At 44.2% G+C, this 23,336-nt stretch overlaps 1 protein-coding gene across 2 annotated transcripts in view; it reads left to right on the top strand.

The window, feature by feature from the left end:
- The window catches only part of LOC126252978 (LIM domain only protein 3-like), a 371,497-nt gene that overhangs the window by 259,370 nt on the left and 88,791 nt on the right, over positions 1-23,336 (top strand). For both annotated transcript variants that reach the window (XM_049954003.1, XM_049954004.1), the window contains exons 2-3: positions 6,501-6,594; positions 17,119-17,256. In XM_049954003.1, coding sequence (XP_049809960.1) covers positions 6,506-6,594; positions 17,119-17,256 — 227 coding nt within the window. In that variant the 5' untranslated portion in view covers positions 6,501-6,505. The remainder of the gene's footprint in view (positions 1-6,500; positions 6,595-17,118; positions 17,257-23,336) is intronic.

The raw sequence follows: 23,336 nt of genomic DNA, 5'->3' as shown, positions 1-23,336 counted from the left end.
ATTCCACCACTGTCCAGGCGTCTCCATACAAATCCTCGATGGTCACTGGGACTACTTTAGAAGCGGGATTCATCACTGCGGACAATTCTATTGCACTGACATTCCCGGACGAAGAGGTGCCTGGATACGCCGCAGCTGGGATACCAAACTGACTGTCGCATGCCGCACGGCCTGACAACCAGGAGTCAAGGTCTGATTGCTATTTCTTTTCATAGCAGGACCCTTTCGGTTGTCATCCGTGACACTGTTGCAGCACAGAGATACGTTGACGATACTCTGTGCCCCATTTGTTGACCTTCATGACAAGCCATCCTGGGCTTACATTTCAGCAAGAAAATGCCCGCCTACTCACGGCGAGAGTTTTTAATGTTGTCTTCGTGCGTCCAAACCCTACCTCGGTCAGTAAGATTGCCGGATCTCTTCAGAGCTGAGTGTGTTTGGAGATTTCGATCTATGCATGCTGAGAGTGAAAAAGCGGCCTAGTGGTGTTCTTCCTTAGATGAAGTATACGAAGCGGAATGAAAAGGTATGCGAATGTTGCGCTGTGGAACCTCTGCAGTAGCCACCGCTTTCAAAGTGCCGTTACGCGAGTGGGGAAGCGAGTAACGGGGACCGCAAGCGCCTTTCAGAGGGAAGGAAGCGGCTGCGAGAGCGGCCTGCCGAATGCGTCTCTGCTGGGATGGGATTGTGGACCACACACGCATTACCTTCAAAAGAACGGACCGCTAACAGTACGCGAGGACCCGTCGCGAGGCCCGTAAACTGTAAACGCCCGATAGAGTGACCGTTAAGTGTGTCGACGGAGGCACTCTGTTCTCGAGCCGTCCGCAGAAGGTCCTCGCAGCGGGCTGACTTCCTGGAAGCGAGTGAGTGCGCTTGCAGACATTCCGCTCCCGGAGCACTCGCACAAAGGGTGGTCCGTGGACCGCACCCCACTGGGAGACTCCCCAGGGTGAGTGGGGAGGGTGGGGAGGGGTCGGCAACTGGTTGCCCGCCTCCTCGCGTGGGACGCGACAGCTCGCCCGCTGCGGCTTCCAAGCGTACCTCCCGCTGTTGGGAACACAAGCGACCGCGCCGTCAACGGTACCGTTTACAATGGCTACCACAAACACTTTTGCTGAGCTGAAACCTTAACCTCACGCCACAGAAACGTGCAGGTGCATCCCGCCACCACCATCCTCGGGGCCAGTGAGGCACGTACCCAGGGTGGCTGGCGGAGTGACTAAATGGTTCAAATGGCTCTGAGCACTATGGGACTCAACTGCTGAGGTCATTAGTCCCCTAGAACTTAGAACTAGTTAAACATAACTAACCTAAGGACATCACAAACATCCATGCCCGAGGCAGGATTCGAACCTGCGACCGTAGCGGTCTTGCGGTTCCAGACTGCAGCGCCTTTAACCGCACGGCCAGCGGAGTGACAGTCTGTTAGTGTGTCTGTCCCTGAGCGGCGGTCCACATCAGAACAACACGTGTCTAGCCTTGCGTCTTTCACCTGCGGATCATGAGCAAGTATTTTTTGACTTCCAACTAATATTGTAGTGCGTGTGCACAGGTTTTAATTCTCGGCTTATGATACTCCTGGCTTAAATTTGAACTAAAAGCGTCTGCGTTGCTCCGCATGTGTGTGATCTTATTCTGGTATCACGGCAGGATGTACTGCTTTCGATGCTAGATCTGCTAACACAATAGTCTCTACAGCAGTGGTTCTCAACCTTTCTGAGACCATTATCACTAACAGCAGTCGTATATTATCTAGTAACCCACACCCACCATCATCAACATTAGCACCTAACTAAACTTCAGAGTGAAGGATTATCTTTGAAGACGAACTAAAGAGTTAGTGAGACACTTGGTACTGCTAACTTTTAATAACCTGTCCTCAGCTCGTGGTCTCGCGGTTGCGTTCTCGCTTCCCGAGCACGGGTCCCAGGTTCGATTCCCGGCGGGGTTAGGGATTTTCACCTGCCTCGAGATGACTGGGTGCTTGTGTTGTCTTCATCATCATTCATGAAAGGGGGCGAGATTGTACTGAGCAAAGGTTGGGAATTTGAACGGACGCTGATAACCGCGCGGTTGAGCAAGTCGTTTTGTCGGTCGGTCCGTGGCTGCCCCTTGGTTGGGTTAGCGACGGATCAAGTGTAGTTGGGCCCACTACCTGTCTCCCCTGAGTGAACGTTAATGTTTCGATGGCAGGCCCACCCTCCACCCCCCTGGAGACGTCTGAGTGCCGTTGTCTGTACAGTCCTTTTCATGGGTGTTTAATGGTCTTTCGGTAATCTATTGTAGCCAATGTTTCAAAAGAAAGAATTTGTTTGGTGTTTTGTGTAAATCAGTTTATGTAAATCAATCGTTGGCTTTGAGCCACTTAGAACCTTATTCTTAAAGTTAGTTATTGTCGTTGCGTTGCTGTTTCATTTAGTGTGCGTTCGTCCATCGAAAATTCAAAGGTTAAGGTATTTTTAAATTTTTGGAAAATCAACTGTGGCCTTCAGCCGCTTAAAGCCTTATTCTCAAAATTTCTCCTTAAGCAAAAACATTGCGGCCTTCTGCCTTAAAAGATTATTGTGATATATTTTAAAATTTTGAAATTTAATTGTGGCCTTCAGCCGTTTGTATTGCACCTTGCATATGTTTGTTCTATATACTTTTGCTTTGAGGCTTTCCACCTAGCTGTGATATACAGAGTGAGTCACCTAACATTACCGCTGGATATATTTCGTAAACCACATCAAATACTGACGAATCGATTCCACAGACCGAACGTGAGGAGAGGGGCTAGTGTAATTGGTTAATACAAACCATAAAAAAATGCACGGAAGTATGTTTTTTAACACAAACCTAGGTTTTTTGAAATGGAACCCCGTCAGTTTTGTTAGCACATCTGAACATATAAACAAATACGTAATCAGTGCCGGCCGCGGTGGTCTCGCGGTTCTAGGCGCACAGTCCGGAACCGTGTGACTGCTACGGTCGCAGGTTCGAATCCTGCCTCGGGCATGGATGGGTGTGATGTCCTTAGGTTAGTTAGGTTTAAGTAGTTCTAAGTTCTAGGGGACTAATGACCACAGCAGTTGAGTCCCATAGTGCTCAGAGCCATTTGAACCATTTGAACGTAATCAGTGCCGTTTGTTGCATTGTAAAATGTTAATTACATCCGGAGATATTGTAACCTAAAGTTGACGCTTGAGTCCCACTCCTCCGCTGTTCGATCGTGTGTATCGGAGAGCACCGAATTACGTAGGGATCCAAAGGGAACGGTGATGGACCTTCGGTACAGAAGAGACTGGAACAGCACATTACGTCCACATGCTAACACCTTTTTATTGGTCTTTTTCACTGACGCACATGTACATTACCATGAGAGCTGAGGTACACGTACCACACGTGGTTTCCGTTCATACAAAAGAAAGTTTGTCGTTATAAAAATAGCCCTTTCCTCTTGGAATTCAAATATAAAATTGGTCAACATAAATACACTCCTGGAAATGAAAAAAAGAACACATTGACACCGGTGTGTCAGACCCACCATAATTGCTCCGGACACTGCGAGAGGGCTGTACAAGCAATGATCATACGCACGGCACAGCGGACACACCAGGAACCGCGGTGTTGGCCGTCGAATGGCGCTAGCTGCGCAGCATTTGTGCACCGCCGCCGTCAGTGTCAGCCAGTTTGCCGTGGCATACGGAGCTCCATCGCAGTCTTTAACACTGGTAGCATGCCGCGACAGCGTGGACGTGAACCGTATGTGCAGTTGACGGACTTTGAGCGAGGGCGTATAGTGGGCATGCGGGAGGCCGGGTGGACGTACCGCCGAATTGCTCAACACGTGGGGCGTGAGGTCTCCACAGTACATCGATGTTGTGGCCGGTGGTCGGCGGAAGGTGCACGTGCCCGTCGACCTGGGACCGGACCGCAGCGACGCACGGATGCACGCCAAGACCGTAGGATCCTACGCAGTGCCGTAGGGGACCGCACCGCCACTTCCCAATAAATTAGGGACACTGTTGCTCCTGGGGTATCGGCGAGGACCATTCGCAACCGTCTCCATGAAGCTGGGCTACGGTCCCGCACACCGTTAGGCCGTCTTCCGCTCACGCCCCAACATCGTGCAGCCCGCCTCCAGTGGTGTCGCGACAGGCGTGAATGGAGGGACGAATGGAGACGTGTCGTCTTCAGCGATGAGAGTCGCTTCTGCCTTGGTGCCAATGATGGTCGTATGCGTGTTTGGCGCCGTGCAGGTGAGCGCCACAATCAGGACTGCATACGACCGAGGCACACAGGGCCAACACCCGGCATCATGGTGTGGGGAGCGATCTCCTACACTGGCCGTACACCACTGGTGATCGTCGAGGGGACACTGAATAGTCCACGGTACATCCAAACCGTCATCGAACCCATCGTTCTACCATTCCTAGACCGGCAAGGGAACTTGCGGTTCCAACAGCACAATGCACGTCCGCATGTATCCCGTGCCACCCAACGTGCTCTAGAAGGTGTAAGTCAACTACCGTGGCCAGCAAGATCTCCGGATCTGTCCCCCATTGAGCATGTTTGGGACTGGATGAAGCGTCGTCTCACGCGGTCTGCACGTCCAGCACGAACGCTGGTCCAACTGAGGCGCCAGGTGGAAATGGCATGGCAAGCCGTTCCACAGGACTACATCCAGCATCTCTACGATCGTCTCCATGGGAGAATAGCAGCCTGCATTGCTGCGAAAGGTGGATATACACTGTACTAGTGCCGACATTGTGCATGCTCTGCTGCCTGTGTCTATGTGCCTGTGGTTCTGTCAGTGTGATCATGTGATGTATCTGACCCCAGGAATGTGTCAAAGTTTCCCCTTCCTGGGACAATGAATTCACGGTGTTCTTATTTCAATTTCCAGGAGTGTATAATACAAGCAAAACATTCCCGCTCCACTACAATAGTGTACTTGTTGTAAGTGCTTTGCGGAGGTGTTTTATGACAACGATGTTCTTACAAGTGTAGGATTTTACAGATGGATTGAAGTTGATACATTTATGTAGCAATGCCGCATTCAAAATACACAAAATTGCGACGTCCTTTTAATAGATTTTTGAAGCATTGTGTATCTAAGCATGGCATTTTTTAATTATCAAATTGTAACACGAAAACTGGTAAAATCAGTATTTAATTTTGGAACAGGATTCATACGTAAACGTAGCTGAGCATGTGCTGTAACGCCTGTTTGCTGTCACTTGAAAATAACTCTCTGGTAGCTGCTTAGTCTTAGCAGTAAAGAATAAATGTATTAAAGCTTCCAAGCATGATGCGACTTTTTTTAAGCATCTCATTGTTTATGACATGTCTCTTGAACTATGTGCCGTACAATGTTATATTTGTGCGGGTAGACTCAGCGGCATATGTGCATAATGTCTGCGAAATATGTTGCGGACAGAATTAGTAGCAAAGAAGTAATGAATTTAAACGACATACATGATGTGACTGTTTTTCACACATTTTGGTGTTTATGACTTAACATCTCCTCAAATAAGGAAAGTGGTTCTTACGCCCACAGCGATTGTTGGCTGACAGTAAGGAGTATGTGTACCAAGTTTGGCTGAAATCGGTCCATTGGTTTAGGAGGAGATGTGGAACATGTAACATCGATTTTTATAATATGTATTGATTGTGCATAAGCGGCAAGTACTCTTTTATCTACTTTCTGATAGCTACCAAATAAGCTGAAGACTTATTCAGGTACTGGAATGTCTTCTTCTTCGAGAGTAGTCGGATTCAAATTCGTGTCCAAGTATTCATAGACGAGCAGAGAAAATGTAGGGTTCCTTTGAATAGGACGCCGCAAGCTTCCTGCAGCTCTCTTTTCCTGGGTTAATGCTCCGTCTCCGAAACCTTTTCTATGACTACATATTAATCTGTATGTATGTATGTATGTGTGTGTGTATGTATTAAGCCAGGGACCTAGAAACGACGGAGTTGCTTCATCCCTCAGTAGCCCTCAGTGGTTCGCAACCCCACAACAGCAGTCCACCCACACCACTGCTGCCCCACACCTAACCCAGGGTTACTGGGCGGTTCGGCCCCCAGTGGATACCACCGGGAACGTCTCATACCAGACGAGTGTAACCCCAAATGTTTGCATGCTAGAGTAATTATGGTGTACGTGTACGTGGAAATGGTGTTTGTGGAGCAATCGCTGACACAGTGTAACTGAGGCCAAATAAGGGGAACCAGCCTGAATTTGCCAATGCAGATGGAATACCGCCTTAAAAACTATCCACAGGCTGTCCGGCACACCGGATCTCGGCACTAATCCGCAGGGCGGATTCGTGCCGGGGACCGGCACGCCTTCCCACTCGGGAAGCAGCGCGTTAGACCGCGCGGCCAGCCGGGCGGGCCATATTAATTTGTAACTTCCCTTTTTTTTTTTTAATTTTATACTGACGCTTTCGTCGGTGACAGGTAACTGACACTTGTTCCGTACCTTATGAGGGCCTCATTGTTTGTTGCAGGTTTCATGATGACGATGGACGTGAAGGCGGAGCCGCAGAAGAGCAGCAGCCCGCCTCAGGAGTGTGCTGGCTGTGGCAAGAAGATCACCGAGAGGTGAGTCTGCACCTTCTCTTCCTAAGTAGCCCAGGAAAAATATGTTATGTATATGAAAAATTTGTAGAAATGGAGAATCTTTATTACAGTGTCGTCACTCTTGGCCCCTAAACGGCTCAGAAGGTTGTTTGAGTAAATACTTTCTTTTAATTATTACTTGACATGTGAAATTACAAATTTTATCGGTATGCATGTGACAACATGCGCTGTCAACATGTTCCAAAACGTCGCGCATAAAAACAGGATTTTACCGGGCTCATATCTCTGGTTCTATTTGTGATACAAAGGTGGGGTAAAATGTTTTGGGTAGCCCCTCTTTTTTTGCATTACATGTGGTCTTACGGGCACCTTAAGGGGTTTATAAAGGCATCGTTTAATTCATGGGCGGTTCCATGCAAAACCCGAAAAAAGCATTTTTCGCCATTTCTTCGTCGTCAGCAGCGGATATCTAAATAACTAGCAGCAGCACATTGATCAAAATTTAACGGTACATTCTCTAGGGATTTATTTATAAGTTCCATCTTTCTGTTTTCAAAAATCCGTATCAGTTATCGAGAGACATCCCAAAAATATGGTTTTTGGGTACCAAAACCGAGCCGCAGATTCCAAGACGGCTATGCACAGCAAATGGCTGAAATTTTGGCGATATATTGGTAAGAGCCCGATCTCAAGCAACTTTTAAAATTTGTTTGATATTGTTATCGCTTTCCCAGACACAGAATTTACAGTTACCCTACTTGTACACGTAAAATACGCACGCAAAACCCGGTGTAAGACGCAAATGTAGTTTATAAAGTGACGTAGCACAGATAAATATTGTGTAAAGTCCCTTCGTTTTCCTCAGAAGGGTTCTGGGAAATCCATGTTGTAGTACTGAAGCACATGTAAAATTTTTGCGGTCACAAAATTCAGAATGAGGTGTAAAATTAGTTTTGAAGTATTTAAGTTTTACATAAGTAAAATATCAAACATAGTTTTATTAACCCATAAAGTTCTTTTCATATGAGTGACATGCCCTGCTGCAGCAGGGAAAAGAAATGAACAGGCTGAGAAATGCTCTTACCGGAGCACAAAAAAGGCCATTATGCTCCAGTTTTACAGACTCTGACGAAAGTGGTTTTCAGAATCTTTAAAAATTTTCCCACACTGTTTGGCATACTAACATACTCGCGCTTCTTTATGCAGAGAGAGAAGAAGACAGTGGCAGTGGGAAAGAGACAGAAAAGATATAAATATTGGAAAATGGCAGACAGTAGTTGTGTTGTGGAAAGAGCTGAAGACACAACGGCAGTGTGAGAGAAAGAGAAGAACGCTGTGGAAGTGGTACATAGTTAACAGTGACAAAACAGTTTTAGTCCCAGTAGGAGAGAAATGACGACGAGGAAAAGAGAAAGTGACAGTAAGAAGAGGCAGCAGTGGTGGGGAAGAATGAAAGAGATATTAGCAGTAAGACAGAGCATGACGGAGGCCTGACAGTGAGAGGAGACATTAGTAGCAGGACAGAACGAAAGGGACTGTGCTGTGAGACAGAAGACAATGACAGGGATGCACAAAGAGGTAATGACAATGAGATGGGCTGAATGAGTGAGTGAGAATCGGCAGTGGATATGGGTGGGTATAATCCACTCACAGCAGTGGACTAGTGGATGTGAGCGAGTTACAGTTATGGGAGCTTGTAGGTGTTAAGAGGTCAGCTACATGTTAAAAAGAGAGCGAATATCTTCGTATGCCCAAACTTTTGTAAAAATGTTTGAAAGTTCTGAGGAAGGGTTGAGTGAGGCAGCTGGTACTCCACTTTTCAGTCAGAATGTTTTGGACAGGAGCATTTTCGAATTTTCTGTGCTCCTGTAGAAGCATTTTTCCATTGCTTACATAAATTTCTTGACGGCTTTTAACGACGTTTGGTGACTAACAGCCCGTGAATGTTATGTGATCAACGGCTGCGTAATAACTTGCTATACGTGGTGTGGAAGTAACCAGCTTTCTGCGCAGAGAGAAATAAGGTATATTTTCCCGAGTACTTTTTGTCGCTTCCTTGAGACAGAAAAGCTACTGATTAGAAATCAGCACGGGTTTGGGTTGAATCGCTCTTGCAAAACTCAGCTTACCCTTTTCTAACATAATATCCTGCGAACAATGAACGGTGAACGCCAGGGAGATATCGTGTTCCTAGATTTCCGGACACAGTGGTCTACTGTAGATTGTTAACGACGGAAAAGGTTCCCAGACATGTGAGTAGCTCCAAGACTAACTCGATATGGTGCCCTGAACGGCGAGTGTTGATCAGAGACAAGAGTATCGTTAGGAGTGCCACAGAGATGTACGAGAGGATGACCACTCTCGTTCTCTGTATATATAAGTGATCTGACCGGCAAGGGGAGTAGCAATGTGCCACTGTTAGCTGATAATTCTGTCGTCTAAGGGAAAGTGTCATCGTGGACTGATTGTAGGACAATACAGGAAGACTTAGAGTTTCTATTAGCCGCGATGATTGAAAATTTGCTCTAACTGTTGGAAAACTGAAGTTAATGCAAAAGAACAAGAAAAACAGCCCTGTAGTGTTCCAATGCAGTATTAGGGCGGGCTGCTCCACACATCTAGGCGTAACGTTACAGAGTGGTATGATACAGAACGAGAATGTAAGATCCTTAATAGGGAAGGCGAAGAGTCGATTTCGAGAGAATTTCTGGAAAGCGTAGCTTATCTATGAAAGAGACCGCGTATAGAACACTACTGTGGTCCATTCTTGAATACTGCTAGGCTACATGGAATCGCCGCCAGGTGTGACTACGGGAGACATCGAAGCAATTCAGAGGCGGGCTGCTAGATTTGTTACTGCTAGGTTCGGTCAACACACTAGTACTACGGAGATGCTCTCTGAAGTCAGATAGTAATCGCTGGAGAAAAGACGATACTCTTTCCATGAAATACTATTGAGAAAATTAAGAGAACGGGCGACTGAAGCTGACTGCAGAACGATTCTAATGCCGCTAACGTATTTTTCGCGTAAAGACTGCGAAAGAAAGAGAAATTAGGGCTCATACAGAGGTGTATAGACAGTCGTTCTAGTTGAACAAGACAGGGAATGACTAGTAATGGTACAGGGTACTTCCGCAATTCACAGTATGGTAATTACATAATTTTTTTGTAAATTTGTATTAAGATCTTATGGAATCAAGCTGCTTAGGTCATCAGTCCCTAAGCTATGTACAACACACACACACCCGCATGCCCGAGGGAGGACTCAAACTTCCGACGGGGGGAGGCTACTTAAGTAGTATGTGTGTAAGTGTAGATGTAGATGGTCGATTTCGTGATAAAGCAAATTTGTGGTACCAGCATTAGAGAGATAAGAAAATATTTACAGAAATGGTTCGAAAGCATGCTAATTGTGTAAACAATAAGAGCAAATATTTGTAGGATACATAAAACGATGTGTACAGGATATTATTTCTTTGTTTTTGTAAAAACTTTGAAGGCTGTCTCGTACTATCAACTCAGTTTCTTTTGCAAAAAATAAATTTCAAAGTCGAGTTTTACTTTCTTATCCTCCACTGAAATATTAAGCGACTAAAGAGCTAGGATTAACTATTATTCAGTATATGAAACCTTTCCTTTAGTTTCTCTGCCTCGTGATGGCTGGGTGTTGTGTGCTGTCCTTAGGTTAGTTAGGTTTAAGTAGTTCTAAGTTCTAGGAGACTGATGACCATAGATGTTAAGTCCCATAGTGCTCAGAGCCATTTGAACCATTTTTTGAACCTTGCCTGTAGTATATGAACTCTTCCCTCTATTACATGACATACGAAAAGCTTGTGTTGCAAAACAGTTCCAAATATCAGAAGATGACTGATGAGGTTTTATTTGCCAAACCACCTCTGAAGATTCTATTTGTGTCTGTCCGTCTATTTAGATTCTGGACTGTGTTGTACATTCATTCAAATCTTATCGACTATGCAAGAAAAATATTTCTTTAAATTTGGTTTGTACTGGTGTGGAAAGGTTTTATTGCGTAGTAAGGATTATCCAGTTTACGTAAGTCTTTCTTACTGAAAGAGTTTATGTCCAACGGCTTCATTAACAAGTAACTCGTGACTTACAACAGATTTTCGGCTAGAACCTACGATTACTGTTCATACGAAAACCACAAAGTCTCCTCATTTTACCAGAAGTATTGTTTATTCGTATCTTCACCATTGAAATTGAGATTTTACTAAGATAGAAGTTAAGGTGATGGGGTTTCTGATACAAGTGTTCCATTTCCCTGGTCTCTCATATGATCGAAGTACATCCGTGATTCACGTATGGTAAACTTACTTTTATTTATGACACAGTCTCTTTTATGACACAATCATGATCCGTTTGGGCATACACTGGCTATGTTCATATACTACAAAAGCAAAACGAGAAAATCGTATGTTAATGTATCTTAATTTTTGTTATTAAATTCAGTTTGACGACGCATGTAATGACGGTTTTGTTTACGAAATGCCTACATGACTAATAGCTGTGAACTGCATATATTTAGATTTAATATTCCTCTTTTGCGTTTTTAGAATATGCTAATAGCGTGGCTCAAGTACTGTGGAACATTAATTTAGAAAAGAAAGTGTACATTACGTTAGGTCATTTAGTCTATTGTTGCTTTACATCCATGAATGCTATATCATACAGCGAGCATTGGATTTACGACTTCAGATCATCACGTTGGATTCTCTGGAGTACTAATTACTTCTCCATCAACTTTAACTTAGAACAAATATGTAACCACACATTTCGAAAATGAAGAGCGATAGCTATCTTCGTTAAGAAAGACATGGATGATGATCCACTTAATAAACAGTAAACTGAAAAAGTATTCAAGTGTAGTATTTGGTACGAAAAAGTGTGTGTGAAAGGAAGACACAAATTCTACTGGAATGTACCGTGTGTGACCTATTTACGTTCAACAGTATTCCCATTAACGCTTTCGTCACTGACTGTGAGATATTCGTTCAGATATTTTCCCAAAAACGTTTTGATCATGGATGTTAAACGACCTAGTTTCATAAATAAAGAAGTGCCGCGGGATGCGATTTAAATTCATGGCTAGAAGGGAAGGGCTAATTGATGTGTTAACCATTCAAAGCTCTGTTTGCATTTTGTTTTCCCTTGCTTGCTACCGCTTTTACTTGCCACAATTTTTGTGTGTTTTTCTCCAGTTTTAGCTTATACGAGGACTTAGAGACACCAGAAGACCTGACACATTCGGTACTGGGTAAGGGATAATATAGATGTAACTCATTATTTGATTTTGATCTGTATAATAGCCAACCTTGTAATGAAACGCACTTTACTCTGAACTGTAGTGCGGAGAGACTTCATAATAACAGGAGCACATCATAGCTAAGAAATGAGTGACTGAATCTAAAAAGTGGCATTACATTTTTCGAAGATGATCCACATGAAGGACGTTTCCACACTGAATTCATTGGTGAAAACACGAAAAAAGTGCACAGTATTATGCTGGACGATCGGTGTTTAAAATGTATGAAATACATGACGAGATGAAAGAGTATAGTGAATTTACATGACAATTTAACGATGGCAAAAGCTTTCTTATTCACTATTGATCAAAGGCTAAGTCGAGAAAATATCTCAGCAGTGTTTTTGCCATTTCAAAGATAATATATGACATTTGTATGCTATTTCGTTTCTGCGTGATAGAAATAGCAAACACAATAGGACATCAAACCCACTCGCCTGCTCCAAAATAAGGGAATTTAATTGTATCTTTGGTGCAGGATGTAACTATTGTTTTCTGGGAACTCTATAAGGAGGGAAACAAAACCTGGAGAACACTACACAAGTCTTGTGGACCAAATGGCTGAATAATGAAAAAAGTGTCGTCTTACATTAGGAGGATTCGTGTGCCGACATACATTTGTTGGTAGTGAGGTAGCCGAGAGATTTTATCAGCTGTTTGTTGTGGCATTTAAACTATTACCTATATTTGACATCCTGTGAATTCTACCTGGTCCTGACGTGGAAAGAAAGAGGTCTGTCATGCCTGAAGCCTTGTTACACCTGTTGCAGCTAGATTTTATCCTTCCATCTTTTTGCTGCTTTTTCATCTTGCACAATATATTGCCAAAAACATAGTGGTAATCATGACTTCTTCATTCACAACCCGTGGGATATCCATTTTTGCCTGTTTTCTTCAACCTTTTCGCTTTTATTAAATATTTTCATTTCCTTCAAAATATATGTATTTCTTTTATAATCTAACTTTGTGTATGCTGATGTGTTCCTGAGGCATTCCATTTCTTTCGCCTGTAATCGTATTTTATCTTTATTTTTCATTACTCAAGATCCACTCTCACGTAACACCGTGGGCGCCAACATAGGTATGAAATTTAAGGAAGTTTCTGTTCATATCTTGTTTTGGAGATGTCTTATAATTATTACCGTTTAGGCAATTAAACTTCTCAATTTTGTATTTTTTGTCTAGGTTTCCTCTCTACTTTAGAATGGTCCCAAAAAATATAACTGTATCTGCTTACTTTATGATCTTGTTTTCTATTATTATTTTTGTCCTTATTAGTTTTTCCCACAGACAGCCATACCTTATGCATTTTGTATCGATATGTACATGTTATACGTCTGATGCATTTTGTGTAGGTCATAGGTAGCTCTCTGCAGTCCACCTCAACTGTTCGACATTAAAACTTGATAATTCTGTAAGTTCATTTCCAATTGCCTTACTGTTTCCTCAGTGTATATATTAGAGATGGGATAACAGCTGGACTCTTTAAAAGGGGAGGAGATAAAATTGCGGAACGAATACAGAAACTCGTGACGAACTTCTGGAACGTGGAAAGGACGCTAGCCGAATGGAAAGAAGCGATCATAGTACCACTCTATAAAAAGGGCGATAAGAATGTAGAAATCATAGAGGCACTCATTAATCATCCCAGCCTACAAAGTGTTCGCCAAGATTCTCCAGGAAAGATTGGATCATTTTTAAAAGAGTTAATATATGAGAAGAAAGCGTGATTTATGAAGAATCGATCCACCTCTGATTAGGTATTCAAACTGAAAGAATCTATATCATATTACTGAGAATACAACAAAACAGTGGTAAACTGTCTGCTGATTTTAAGAAAGCCCATGATAGCATAACCAGAGCAAAATTGTGGAAGAAATGCAGATGTTTGGAATACCAAAACAGATTGCAAATCTTGTAAAAGTTGCACTGGAAGGCTCGAAAGGGATGACTTTCGACACCAAAACAAGGGTAAGATGATGAGATGGAATATAAACACTTTTGTTCATCTTAATAATACAGAAAACACAAGATGCAGCAAGCGAAGCAGAAAAGGAAATTAGCGTAGGAATAAAAGTGGATGTACTGGCCTTTGTAGATGAGAATAATAATTGCTGGAAATGTAGATGACAGAAAACGAAACTGATGAGGATAGAAAGGAATTACAAGTCAAAAAACAGGAACTCATGCAGACTGATAACCACATGTTTGAAGAAGCAGAAGAGTTTAAATGTCTGAGGGTTGTGATAAACGACAGAAACGATGGGAGACAAGGAATAGAAGTCAGAATTAAAGCGACATACAGAGCGTCATATCCACTGAACAAATCACTGTCGTGCAGAATGTTTTCAAGAGGAAACAAAAGAAGGATACATAAAAGTGTAATCAGACCTGTATTACTATATGGGGCAGAAATATGGAGAATAGATAAGTACACAGAGAGGAAAATAAAGGTTTCAGAAAGTAGTATCCTGCGGAGGATATTTGATCCAATTTGTGAGAGAGGAGAAATGGCGGGGAAGAAGGAGCAGACAGCTCATGGAGGTGTATAATGAACCAGATGTTTTTGCGGAAGATAAGACAAGGGAACTGAAAAGCACTGTCCACGGCTATAGTGAGAGGAGGGATCAAGACTGAGGGATGGGTCAGAGAAGAGATGTTAAGGACGAAGATCATTAGGAAGACAGAAAATAAGACGGAAAGACGAGGTGACCTAGTTCTTAAGATATTCGGAACAAGAGATGGCGATTCCAGTGGCAGAACTTCGTAGAGGAGGCTGCTTGACAAGGCCAAAACCGACTGCGGTCTGTGGAGCCAGGAGAGTAACAGGAAGTGAGAGTATGTAAATATTAGAGCAGCAGCGAAAGACTTTATCGATCGCTTTAGTTAAGGAAAAAGGTGCGGTAAAAAGAACATTTTCAGTCTAATAATAAAGTGATTAAGACAATAGATGAAAAATATTTTGTGCAGTCCTTCAGCGATGGAATATTAACACTGGACATTATAATTTGACCTTAAAAGTGACCTACATCGAAAAATAAGTGGATACTTGAACAAAAAGTAACACAATGTTTCACTATCTTGCCTTATATTGGTGTGCACTTAAGTAGGCCGAAGGTTGGTCGATGCAGAGGATTAGTGTATCAGCTGACGCTCCATTCTGTAACATCATCTGGCGTGTCTGCCTGAAGCGTGTGCGTAGAATATATAGGGCTGATTTTCATTTTAGTTTACACACGGTTAACGTTCTCAGCCACCGTAGTTCTGATTATGATTGGCATAAAGCTAACACGACAAAGTTTACGTTAAGAAATGCGATGGACCTCCAAGTGACATGTTTTCCAGCATATAAATTTGTCTAGGATTGAGTCAGAAGCAGAAACAATTGCCCGATGTGGCGCTCACTACACTGCTGACAGTTACCGGGAATCCTCTCTGAGCAGAACGCATCATGCTCTCACCTTCTTACTTGCACATCATTACAGTATAGTTGGCTCATATTTCGTTAGGTATTTCCGTGCGCAGTGTGGGATTCAGCTTCTGGGGGTTCATAGCTGAAAATACACTGACGGAAAAAAATCGCAATACCAAAAAGGTGTTGTGCGACATAAACAAAAATTGGTAGACATGTTTCTACGTCTGCAAGATGATGTCTATTCAAGTTTTACACCAATCGCATAAAAGCGGCGCTAGTAACGCCACTATGAGGATGTAAGTCAGGTTTGCTTTAAATACACGTTGAAAGGTCGTGAGCATTAGTTACATTTGTGATTGGACGCTGTAAGTCAAGAATCCTTTAAGGCGACAAAGACGCCGCTATCGACACTTCACTGAGTTTTAACGAGGTCGTGTAAAACGGCTACGAGAAGCTCGATGTTCCTTATGTGATATTGCAAAAAGACTTGGCAGAAATATAGCCACCTTATATGATAGCTGGCAGCGCTGACCACGGGAATGTATGGCAACAGGAAGACCGAGCTCCGGACGACCACGTGGCACTACCGAGAGCGAAGACCATCGTGTTTGGTATATGGATCTGGTGCGTCGTGCTACATCTGCAGCATCAATATGAGCAGCATTGGCTCCACAGTGACACATCGAGCAGTTACAAATCGGTTACTTCGAGGACAGCTTCGAGGCCGACGTCCTGTAGCGTGCATTCCACTGACCCCAAACCACCTCCATTTGCGACTTCATTGGTGTCAAATGGTTCAAATGGCTCTGAGCACTATGGGACTCAACTGCTGAGGTCATTAGTTCAAATGGTTCAAATGGCTCTGAGCACTATGGGACTCAACTGCTGAGGTCATTAGTCCCCTAGAACTTAGAACTAGTTAAACCTAACTAACCTAAGGACATCACAAACATCCATGCCCGAGGCAGGATTCGAACCTGCGACCGTAGCGGTCTTGCGGTTCCAGACTGCAGCGCCTTTAACCGCACGGCCACTTCGGCCGGCTCATTGGTGTCAAGGAAGTGTCATTGGATTGGAGGGCAGTGTGGAGATCTGTTGTGTTTTCTGATTAAAGCTGGTTCTCCCTCGTTTCCAGTGATGGCAATTTGTTGGTTAGGAGGAGGCCAGTTGAGGGCATGCAACCAACCTGTCTGCGTGTTAGCCACACTAAACCAAGACCTGGAGTTATGGTCTGGGGTTTGATTTCGTATGTCAGCAGGTGCAGTGTCGTGGTTTTCCCAAGCGCCCTCACTGCAAATTTGTACATCAGTCTAGTGATTCGACTTGTTTTGTTTCCATTCATGAACAGCTTTCCAGGGGGTGCTTTCCAACAGGATAATGCACGCTCACTCACCGCTGTTGTAACCCAACATATTGTACAATGTGTCGACATGTTGCGTTGGTCTTCTCGATCACCAGATCTGTCTCCAATGGAGACGGACCAAGTGCAACAGGCAAGGAACTCGATCCCATAAACTGACGTCCAGCACCTGTACAACACAATGCATGCACGTTTCCATGATTTAATTCAACATTCTGCCGGTTATAGTGATTATTAATGTACCAGAATTTCTCATTTGCACGCTTACATTAACCTGTGGTCCTGCAATGTTACACATTCACAAATGTTACGTAGACAAATGTTTTCCCTAAATTTCATTACTCTGCATTAATTATTTTTTGTTGTGATTTTTTCCTTTAGTGTAAATGTTGATGGTGGTTGTTGCAAGGGTTTCCGCTGTTTTCAGCATCGCTGATATGGTTGCAGGTACCTGCTGAAGGCGCTGGACCTGTTCTGGCACGAGGACTGCCTCAAGTGCGGGTGCTGCGACTGCCGCCTGGGGGAGGTGGGCTCCACGCTCTACACCAAGGCCGACCTCATCCTGTGCCGCCGAGACTACCTCAGGTGAGCCCTGCCTGCCGACCAGCATCCCCACTCAGAGGGTGCTGTTGCAGAACATCGCAAGAGAGAAACGTTTCATTCCAGAGTGGTGAAAAGCCAGTATTAACCGGTATACACATCTTTCAGACCACGCATGTACGAACATCAGAGTAGAAAAAAATGTCTTCAGAACTGCTTCGAAAACATGCAGCAATATATCCATTCTAAAGGTTAATGCCTCGAGAAAAAGCGATTGGAAAGATTTTTTTTCTACTCGTTGTTTCTTATGAATTACTAAAAAACGCATGGGTTACCAAGAAGATCATAAAAAAGCACATCAATGGACGAAGGTGAACATTTGAGCAATACGAAGTCTTGAAAAAACGTAGATTTATTACCACGAAAGTGATGTGGAAGACACTTGAATATGATGTAAGACAACACGGAAATCTGTGCCTGAAAAATGCTGAAAGTCTTTCTGAAAAATGCATGTTGAGATTCAGAAATTAGCTTCCAGATGGCTGGTTGGTTGATTCGGGGGAGGAGACTAAACACAGAGGTCATTGGTACTATAGCTTCCAGATTAGGATAACAAATACAATATGAACTTCCACCGACGAAATTACAAGTTTTCTCTGGGATACTTTTGAGTATTTTGCCATCGCGTACACTTCATCTCCAGTGGCCCGTTACAGACTAATTGCATTTCGTTGATTTCTTACCCCCCTTACTTTTGTATTATACTGAGAAATCTGCACCACAGGGCAAGTGTTGACGATATGCGCTGTGTGTCTTGGTTTGAAACATGCCTGGTCCATTCACTCTCGATACTTTCTGTTGACAGCAATGATGTACACTTTATTCTTCAACCTCAAGCTTCCACTCAGTACTGCTCATCTCTGTCTTGTGTTTGTTTTTAATGTGGCGTTAGCTGTACATCAACAGTGATATGCAGTAGGCAGAGTATGTTTACAGCTGGTCAGTGTGCACGTCGTGTACGAGTTCACTGAATGCAAAGGTGAGAGTGGCTGAGCGACTCTTATGTCGAGTCGTAACCACAACGATGGCCAGAACACTGTGCTATGACTGTTTGGGTTTCGTTTGAGGGTTGCTGCACAATTCTGTGTTTTGTGTTGATTACGTATATGAGGCTTTTTCACTTTTGTGAAGGTATTTTCACAGCACAAAACTAGCTGAGCTACAAAAACCGAAGAAATTATATCTACTTTGCTACTCTTCTTATGACCCACTGGGTATCACGGATTCCTTATGCTAAATAATTAGAAACTTTCCCTGAATAGTCGGTGGGATTCTGGTTCTCCCTGCATTTGTTATCCCAGTCTGGAAGCTAATCAGTGAGTATCGACAAGCATTCTCCACAGAGATGTTCAAATTTTTTCAGGCACACCTAGTCTTATCTTATGCCTTATTAATCAGACATCCGCGTCATTTATGCGTCACTAAATAAATGTCTCATACGCATGCCAGCTGAAGAACTCGTACTGCCTGAAATATTCATCTGCAGTCATTGATTTCTTACAGTACAAAACGTAAGGACGAAACTAACTTTCACATGTTGTGTCACTGACAAGTAACATAGCACCATGAACTGTGAAATCTCTGTTCATCTCGTTGCCTGTTACTATCAATTACCTTCTGTATTATATTGTAGCAGTTTTTTCTGTGTAAGATACAAGCTTCGAGCTATGTTACTTGGTATTAAAAATCACTCGAAAGTTTCTTTTTACTTTAAGTTTTGTACATCGCCGTGTTTGGGATCGTCAGCTTTCTATGCAATTTTGACTCAGGGATTTTGGAACACACTTTACGACAGCTGGCTTTTTAAGTTAAAAAATTCTTTTGGGTTGAAATCGTAATATTTTGTTTGAGAACATTACACCTTAAAGACTGTTCGAAACACTTCTGGAAACATTTTTTTTTCACTCTGATATTCGTAAGTCAAAAATATAGTTTTGGAAGGGTTCAGCAACATCTCAAAATAATTAAAATAGCTGCCCACGTAAGAAATCATTCGGCTGTAAAACAGGCGGATACTCTCAATGAAGTATTAATTCGATCTTTTCTCCGTCAAATAATTGTGATGAATGTTGATGCAACGTTTTGGTTGTTTCCGTAAGATCAGAGATGACTTGGCGTAAACAATGTTTTGTATTGTATTTAACATTAACTGTTCGTTGACACTCTAAAGCGAAGTTGGTGACGTCTCTAGTATAACCGAAGAAATACTTTCTTTGAAGTGCTTCGCCGACGAACCATATTTTTTCGTTACGATTCGTCTCGGAATACCAAAACAGTTTCTTGCTGCTTAGTTTCCGGCTCGTACTAATATATCTGAAGTTCCATCTCCTGTGACTCACTTGAGCTTAATCATGCTACACGCAGGCGGTTCTTAATGGTCCATGATGACGCAGCTCCAACATCTGCCCGGATTTCATCCCTGGATGAAATTCCGTCGGCCAGCACCTCTCACACAATGCGTCGATTCTGACGTGCGTCTGTATTACGCCGACGTTCCCAGCCTGATCTACAGGTGTGGAGATGTTCCACAGACCACAGTGGAAACCACGACGCACTACCGATACAACAAATGGTTCAAATGGCTCTGAGCACTATGGGACTCAACTGCTGTGGTCATTAGTCCCCTAGAACTTAGAACTACTTAAACCTAACTAACCTAAGGACATCACACACATCCATGCCCGAGGCAGGATTCGAACCTGCGACCGTAGCAGTCGCACGGTTCCGGACTGCGCGCCTAGAACCGCGAGACCACCGCGGCGATACAACATGATCAACACATGCAGAAATCCGACGATATGTCCAACCAGCTTTCTGTGGACCCACGTGCGAACCAGTTCAAATAGCTGAAGCTGTTCAATTCAACAGATGTACTTACTTATCGGTGAAGCATACTTGCAGTCTAGAACGAACGCTGCAAACACTGTTCATATTTGAACTCAGCAGAGTTACTGCCTGCGAAAGGGTGCACAGATAGGAGTCCTGAGCACCATGAGATCGCCGATGACCGTGACGAGTGAATCACTAACACCACAACATCTCAGTAGCGTATAGTATAATCTGCTGCCAATGGAAGCAGTCCTTATGAGTGTCGCATTTTTTAAATATTTTCTTACAAAAATTAATACGAGCCAATTTTTGTGCTTCGATTAAAGTGCGCGCAGTCGCCGGGAACAGATCAATTTTGCCAGGACTTTTTCTAAACAAAGTCGGGATTTTTTGCGAACGTGACACTTCTGAACTGAAGAAAGAGGGGATTTTTGTGTGCTCCAATGCTTTTGTGTTGTTTCACGCCTGTTTCACCTCCATCAGACACTAAAATACACTGAAGAGACAAAGAAACTGGTACACCTGCTTAATATCATGTAGGGTTCCCGCGAGCACGCAGAAGCGCCACAACACGACGTGGCTTGGACTCGACTAATGTCAGAAGTAGTGCTAGAGGGAACTAACACCATGAATCCAGCAGGGCTGTCCATAAATCTGTAAGAGTACGAGGGATGGAGACCTCTTCTGAATAGCACGTTGCAATGCACCCCAGATATGCACAATAAAGTTCATGTCAGGGGAGTTCGGTGGCCAGCGGAAGTGTTTAAACTCAGAAGGGTGTTCCTGGAGCCACTCTGTAGCAATTCTGCACGTGTGGCATGTCGCGTTGTCCTCCAGGAATTGCCAAAGTCCGTCGGAATGCAGAATGGCCATTAATGGATGCAGGTGATCAGACAGGATACTTACGCACGTGTCACATGTCAGAGTCGTATCTAGACGTATCAGGGGTCCCATAGCACCCTAACAGCACACGCCCCACACCAATACAGAGCCTCCGCCAGCTTGAATAGCTGACATGCAGGGTCCATGGATTCATGAGGTCGTCTCCATATCCGTACACGTCCATCCGCTCGATACCATTTGAAACGAAACTCGTCCGACCACGCATCATGCTTCCGGTCTTCAACAGTCCAATGTCCGTTCAAATGGTTCAAATGGCTCTGAGCACTATGGGACTCAACTTCTGAGGTCTTAAGTCCCCTAGAACTTAGAACTACTTAAACCTAACTAACCTAAGGACATCACACACACCCATGCAGGATTCGAACCTGCGACCGTAGCAGTCCCGCGGTTCCGGACTGCAGCGCCAGAACCGCTAGACCACCGCGGCCGGCCAATGTCCGTGTTGACGGGCCCAAGTGAGGCATAAAGCTTTGTGTCGTGCAGTCATCAAGGACACACGAGTGGGCCTTCGTCTCCGGAAGCCCATATCGATGATATTTAGTTGAATGGTTTGCACGCTGACACTTGTTGACGACCCAGCACTCAAATCTGCAGCAATTTGCGGAAGGGATTCACTTCCGTCACGTTGATCGATTCTCTTTAGTCGTCGTTGGTCCTATTCTTGCACGATATTTTTCCGGCCGCAGCGATGTCGAGATTTGATGTTTTACCGGATTCCTGATATTCAGGGAACACTCGTGAAATGGTCGTACGGGAAACTCCCCACATTATCGCTACCTCGTGCTCCGACTACAACGCCACGGTCAAACTCACTTGCCGACCGCAGTGCAGTGCTCGCCTGTTTACAAATCTCTGTTTGCCGCTTCAGTGTATAAGCACGAGTACGGCGAGCGTGATTTTCATCTTTACCTTTGATAAGCCACGAATAATCCTTGCACCCTTCATCACAAAATTTTATTTTTAATTTCATGTTTTGTCTCGTCTACATCAATGGAAGTTTTCGTGACCTCTTAGAAACACGGTGTTACAGTGATCATAGCGTCGTCGCGATAGTGGTGACAGATTAAGGAAATGATGAATGTCCTAACACGTTTACCCCATCAGATAGTGAAAGAGTGACACATCTGTTGATATTCTGTCGCTTGATGCGTAGGTGTCCGTCTTCCTCACCCATTTGCAGGAGCTTGGTGTTTAGTCGATTACTTAATTAATAAATACGGGATAGAGTAAGGCTACAGTAAGTGAAAGAGTCTGAGTGAACTTTAATATGAAAATATGTTTTAAATCAAAAGACAAATAAATTGAAGTAGAGTTGTCACAGCGACACTTGCCTATTCACGTGTCATTACAACCATGAAAAACGGGACATCCCGCGAAAATCGTTACATCTGTTAACTCGGCAGTGTTGGTTCACCTGATTATGGATCCGCTTCGATGTAACGCAGTGTGGCTGTCGTTCGAGCAAGCCGCAGAGTTAAGACGTGAAGCAGACCACCCAGCTTTACGAGCATTCCGTAGGCGGCATCTGCGGAAGGCAGTTAAGCCGGACCCGTACAGCCGCGGTAAGCGACGCCACTTGCTAGTGCGCCGCTGTGCGCCCGGCCGGACGGACAGCGACGGCTCTGCGGCTGCGGCCGACGGCCACTGGCCGGCGTGGCGCTGCGCGGCTCGGCACGGCCCATAATTTGGCTGGCGTAATGGTTCGCGTAAGACCGCACGGCGGCCGCGCTGCGGCGTTATCTAATTGCTAATAGGTTTAATGGCGGCGCCCGGGATCTGCGGTCGTGCGGCCGCTCGCCATTATCCTGCATTACCGGCAGCCGGCGCGGCGCGTGCGGCAATTGTCGCAGCCGGTGCAGCTGCTGCCAGGCAACGCCGCGTGGGCAGCGGCGCCCGAACTGCGTTGACAACTTCTGTAGCTGCGCTGCCGCGTGTACGCTGTGCCATTGCAAATAATGTAGCGAAAAAGAAAGGGATGTACACGTACACCGCTGGCCCTTTCAATTGCAACACTGTGAAGGTAACAAGGAATCAAAGTGGAAGTGTAACTATTCCTACAAAGGCTGATAATGGAGTTTTAATCATCACCTCGAAAAAATTATTTAAATAATTAATGTATGCTGGTTTGCAGGAACATGTTTGCATCACTGGTACACATCGAATTCCCTGCGCCACTAGAGGAGGCAAAACAAAGTGGCGCAGCCCACTCACAACGTGGAGACGAGCCGTCCGAAAATATGTGTCTTTAGTTTGACCAACGCTTGGATATGAACATAGTTTTAAAGTGCGTTCTGGAGAACATCCGCCTAGGAGGCAAATAATTAGGTGCAACA

Source organism: Schistocerca nitens, chromosome 4 (genome assembly GCF_023898315.1).
Source record: "Schistocerca nitens isolate TAMUIC-IGC-003100 chromosome 4, iqSchNite1.1, whole genome shotgun sequence".
NCBI lineage: Eukaryota > Metazoa > Arthropoda > Insecta > Orthoptera > Acrididae > Schistocerca > Schistocerca nitens.
This window is presented reverse-complemented; position numbering and strand designations above follow the sequence as displayed.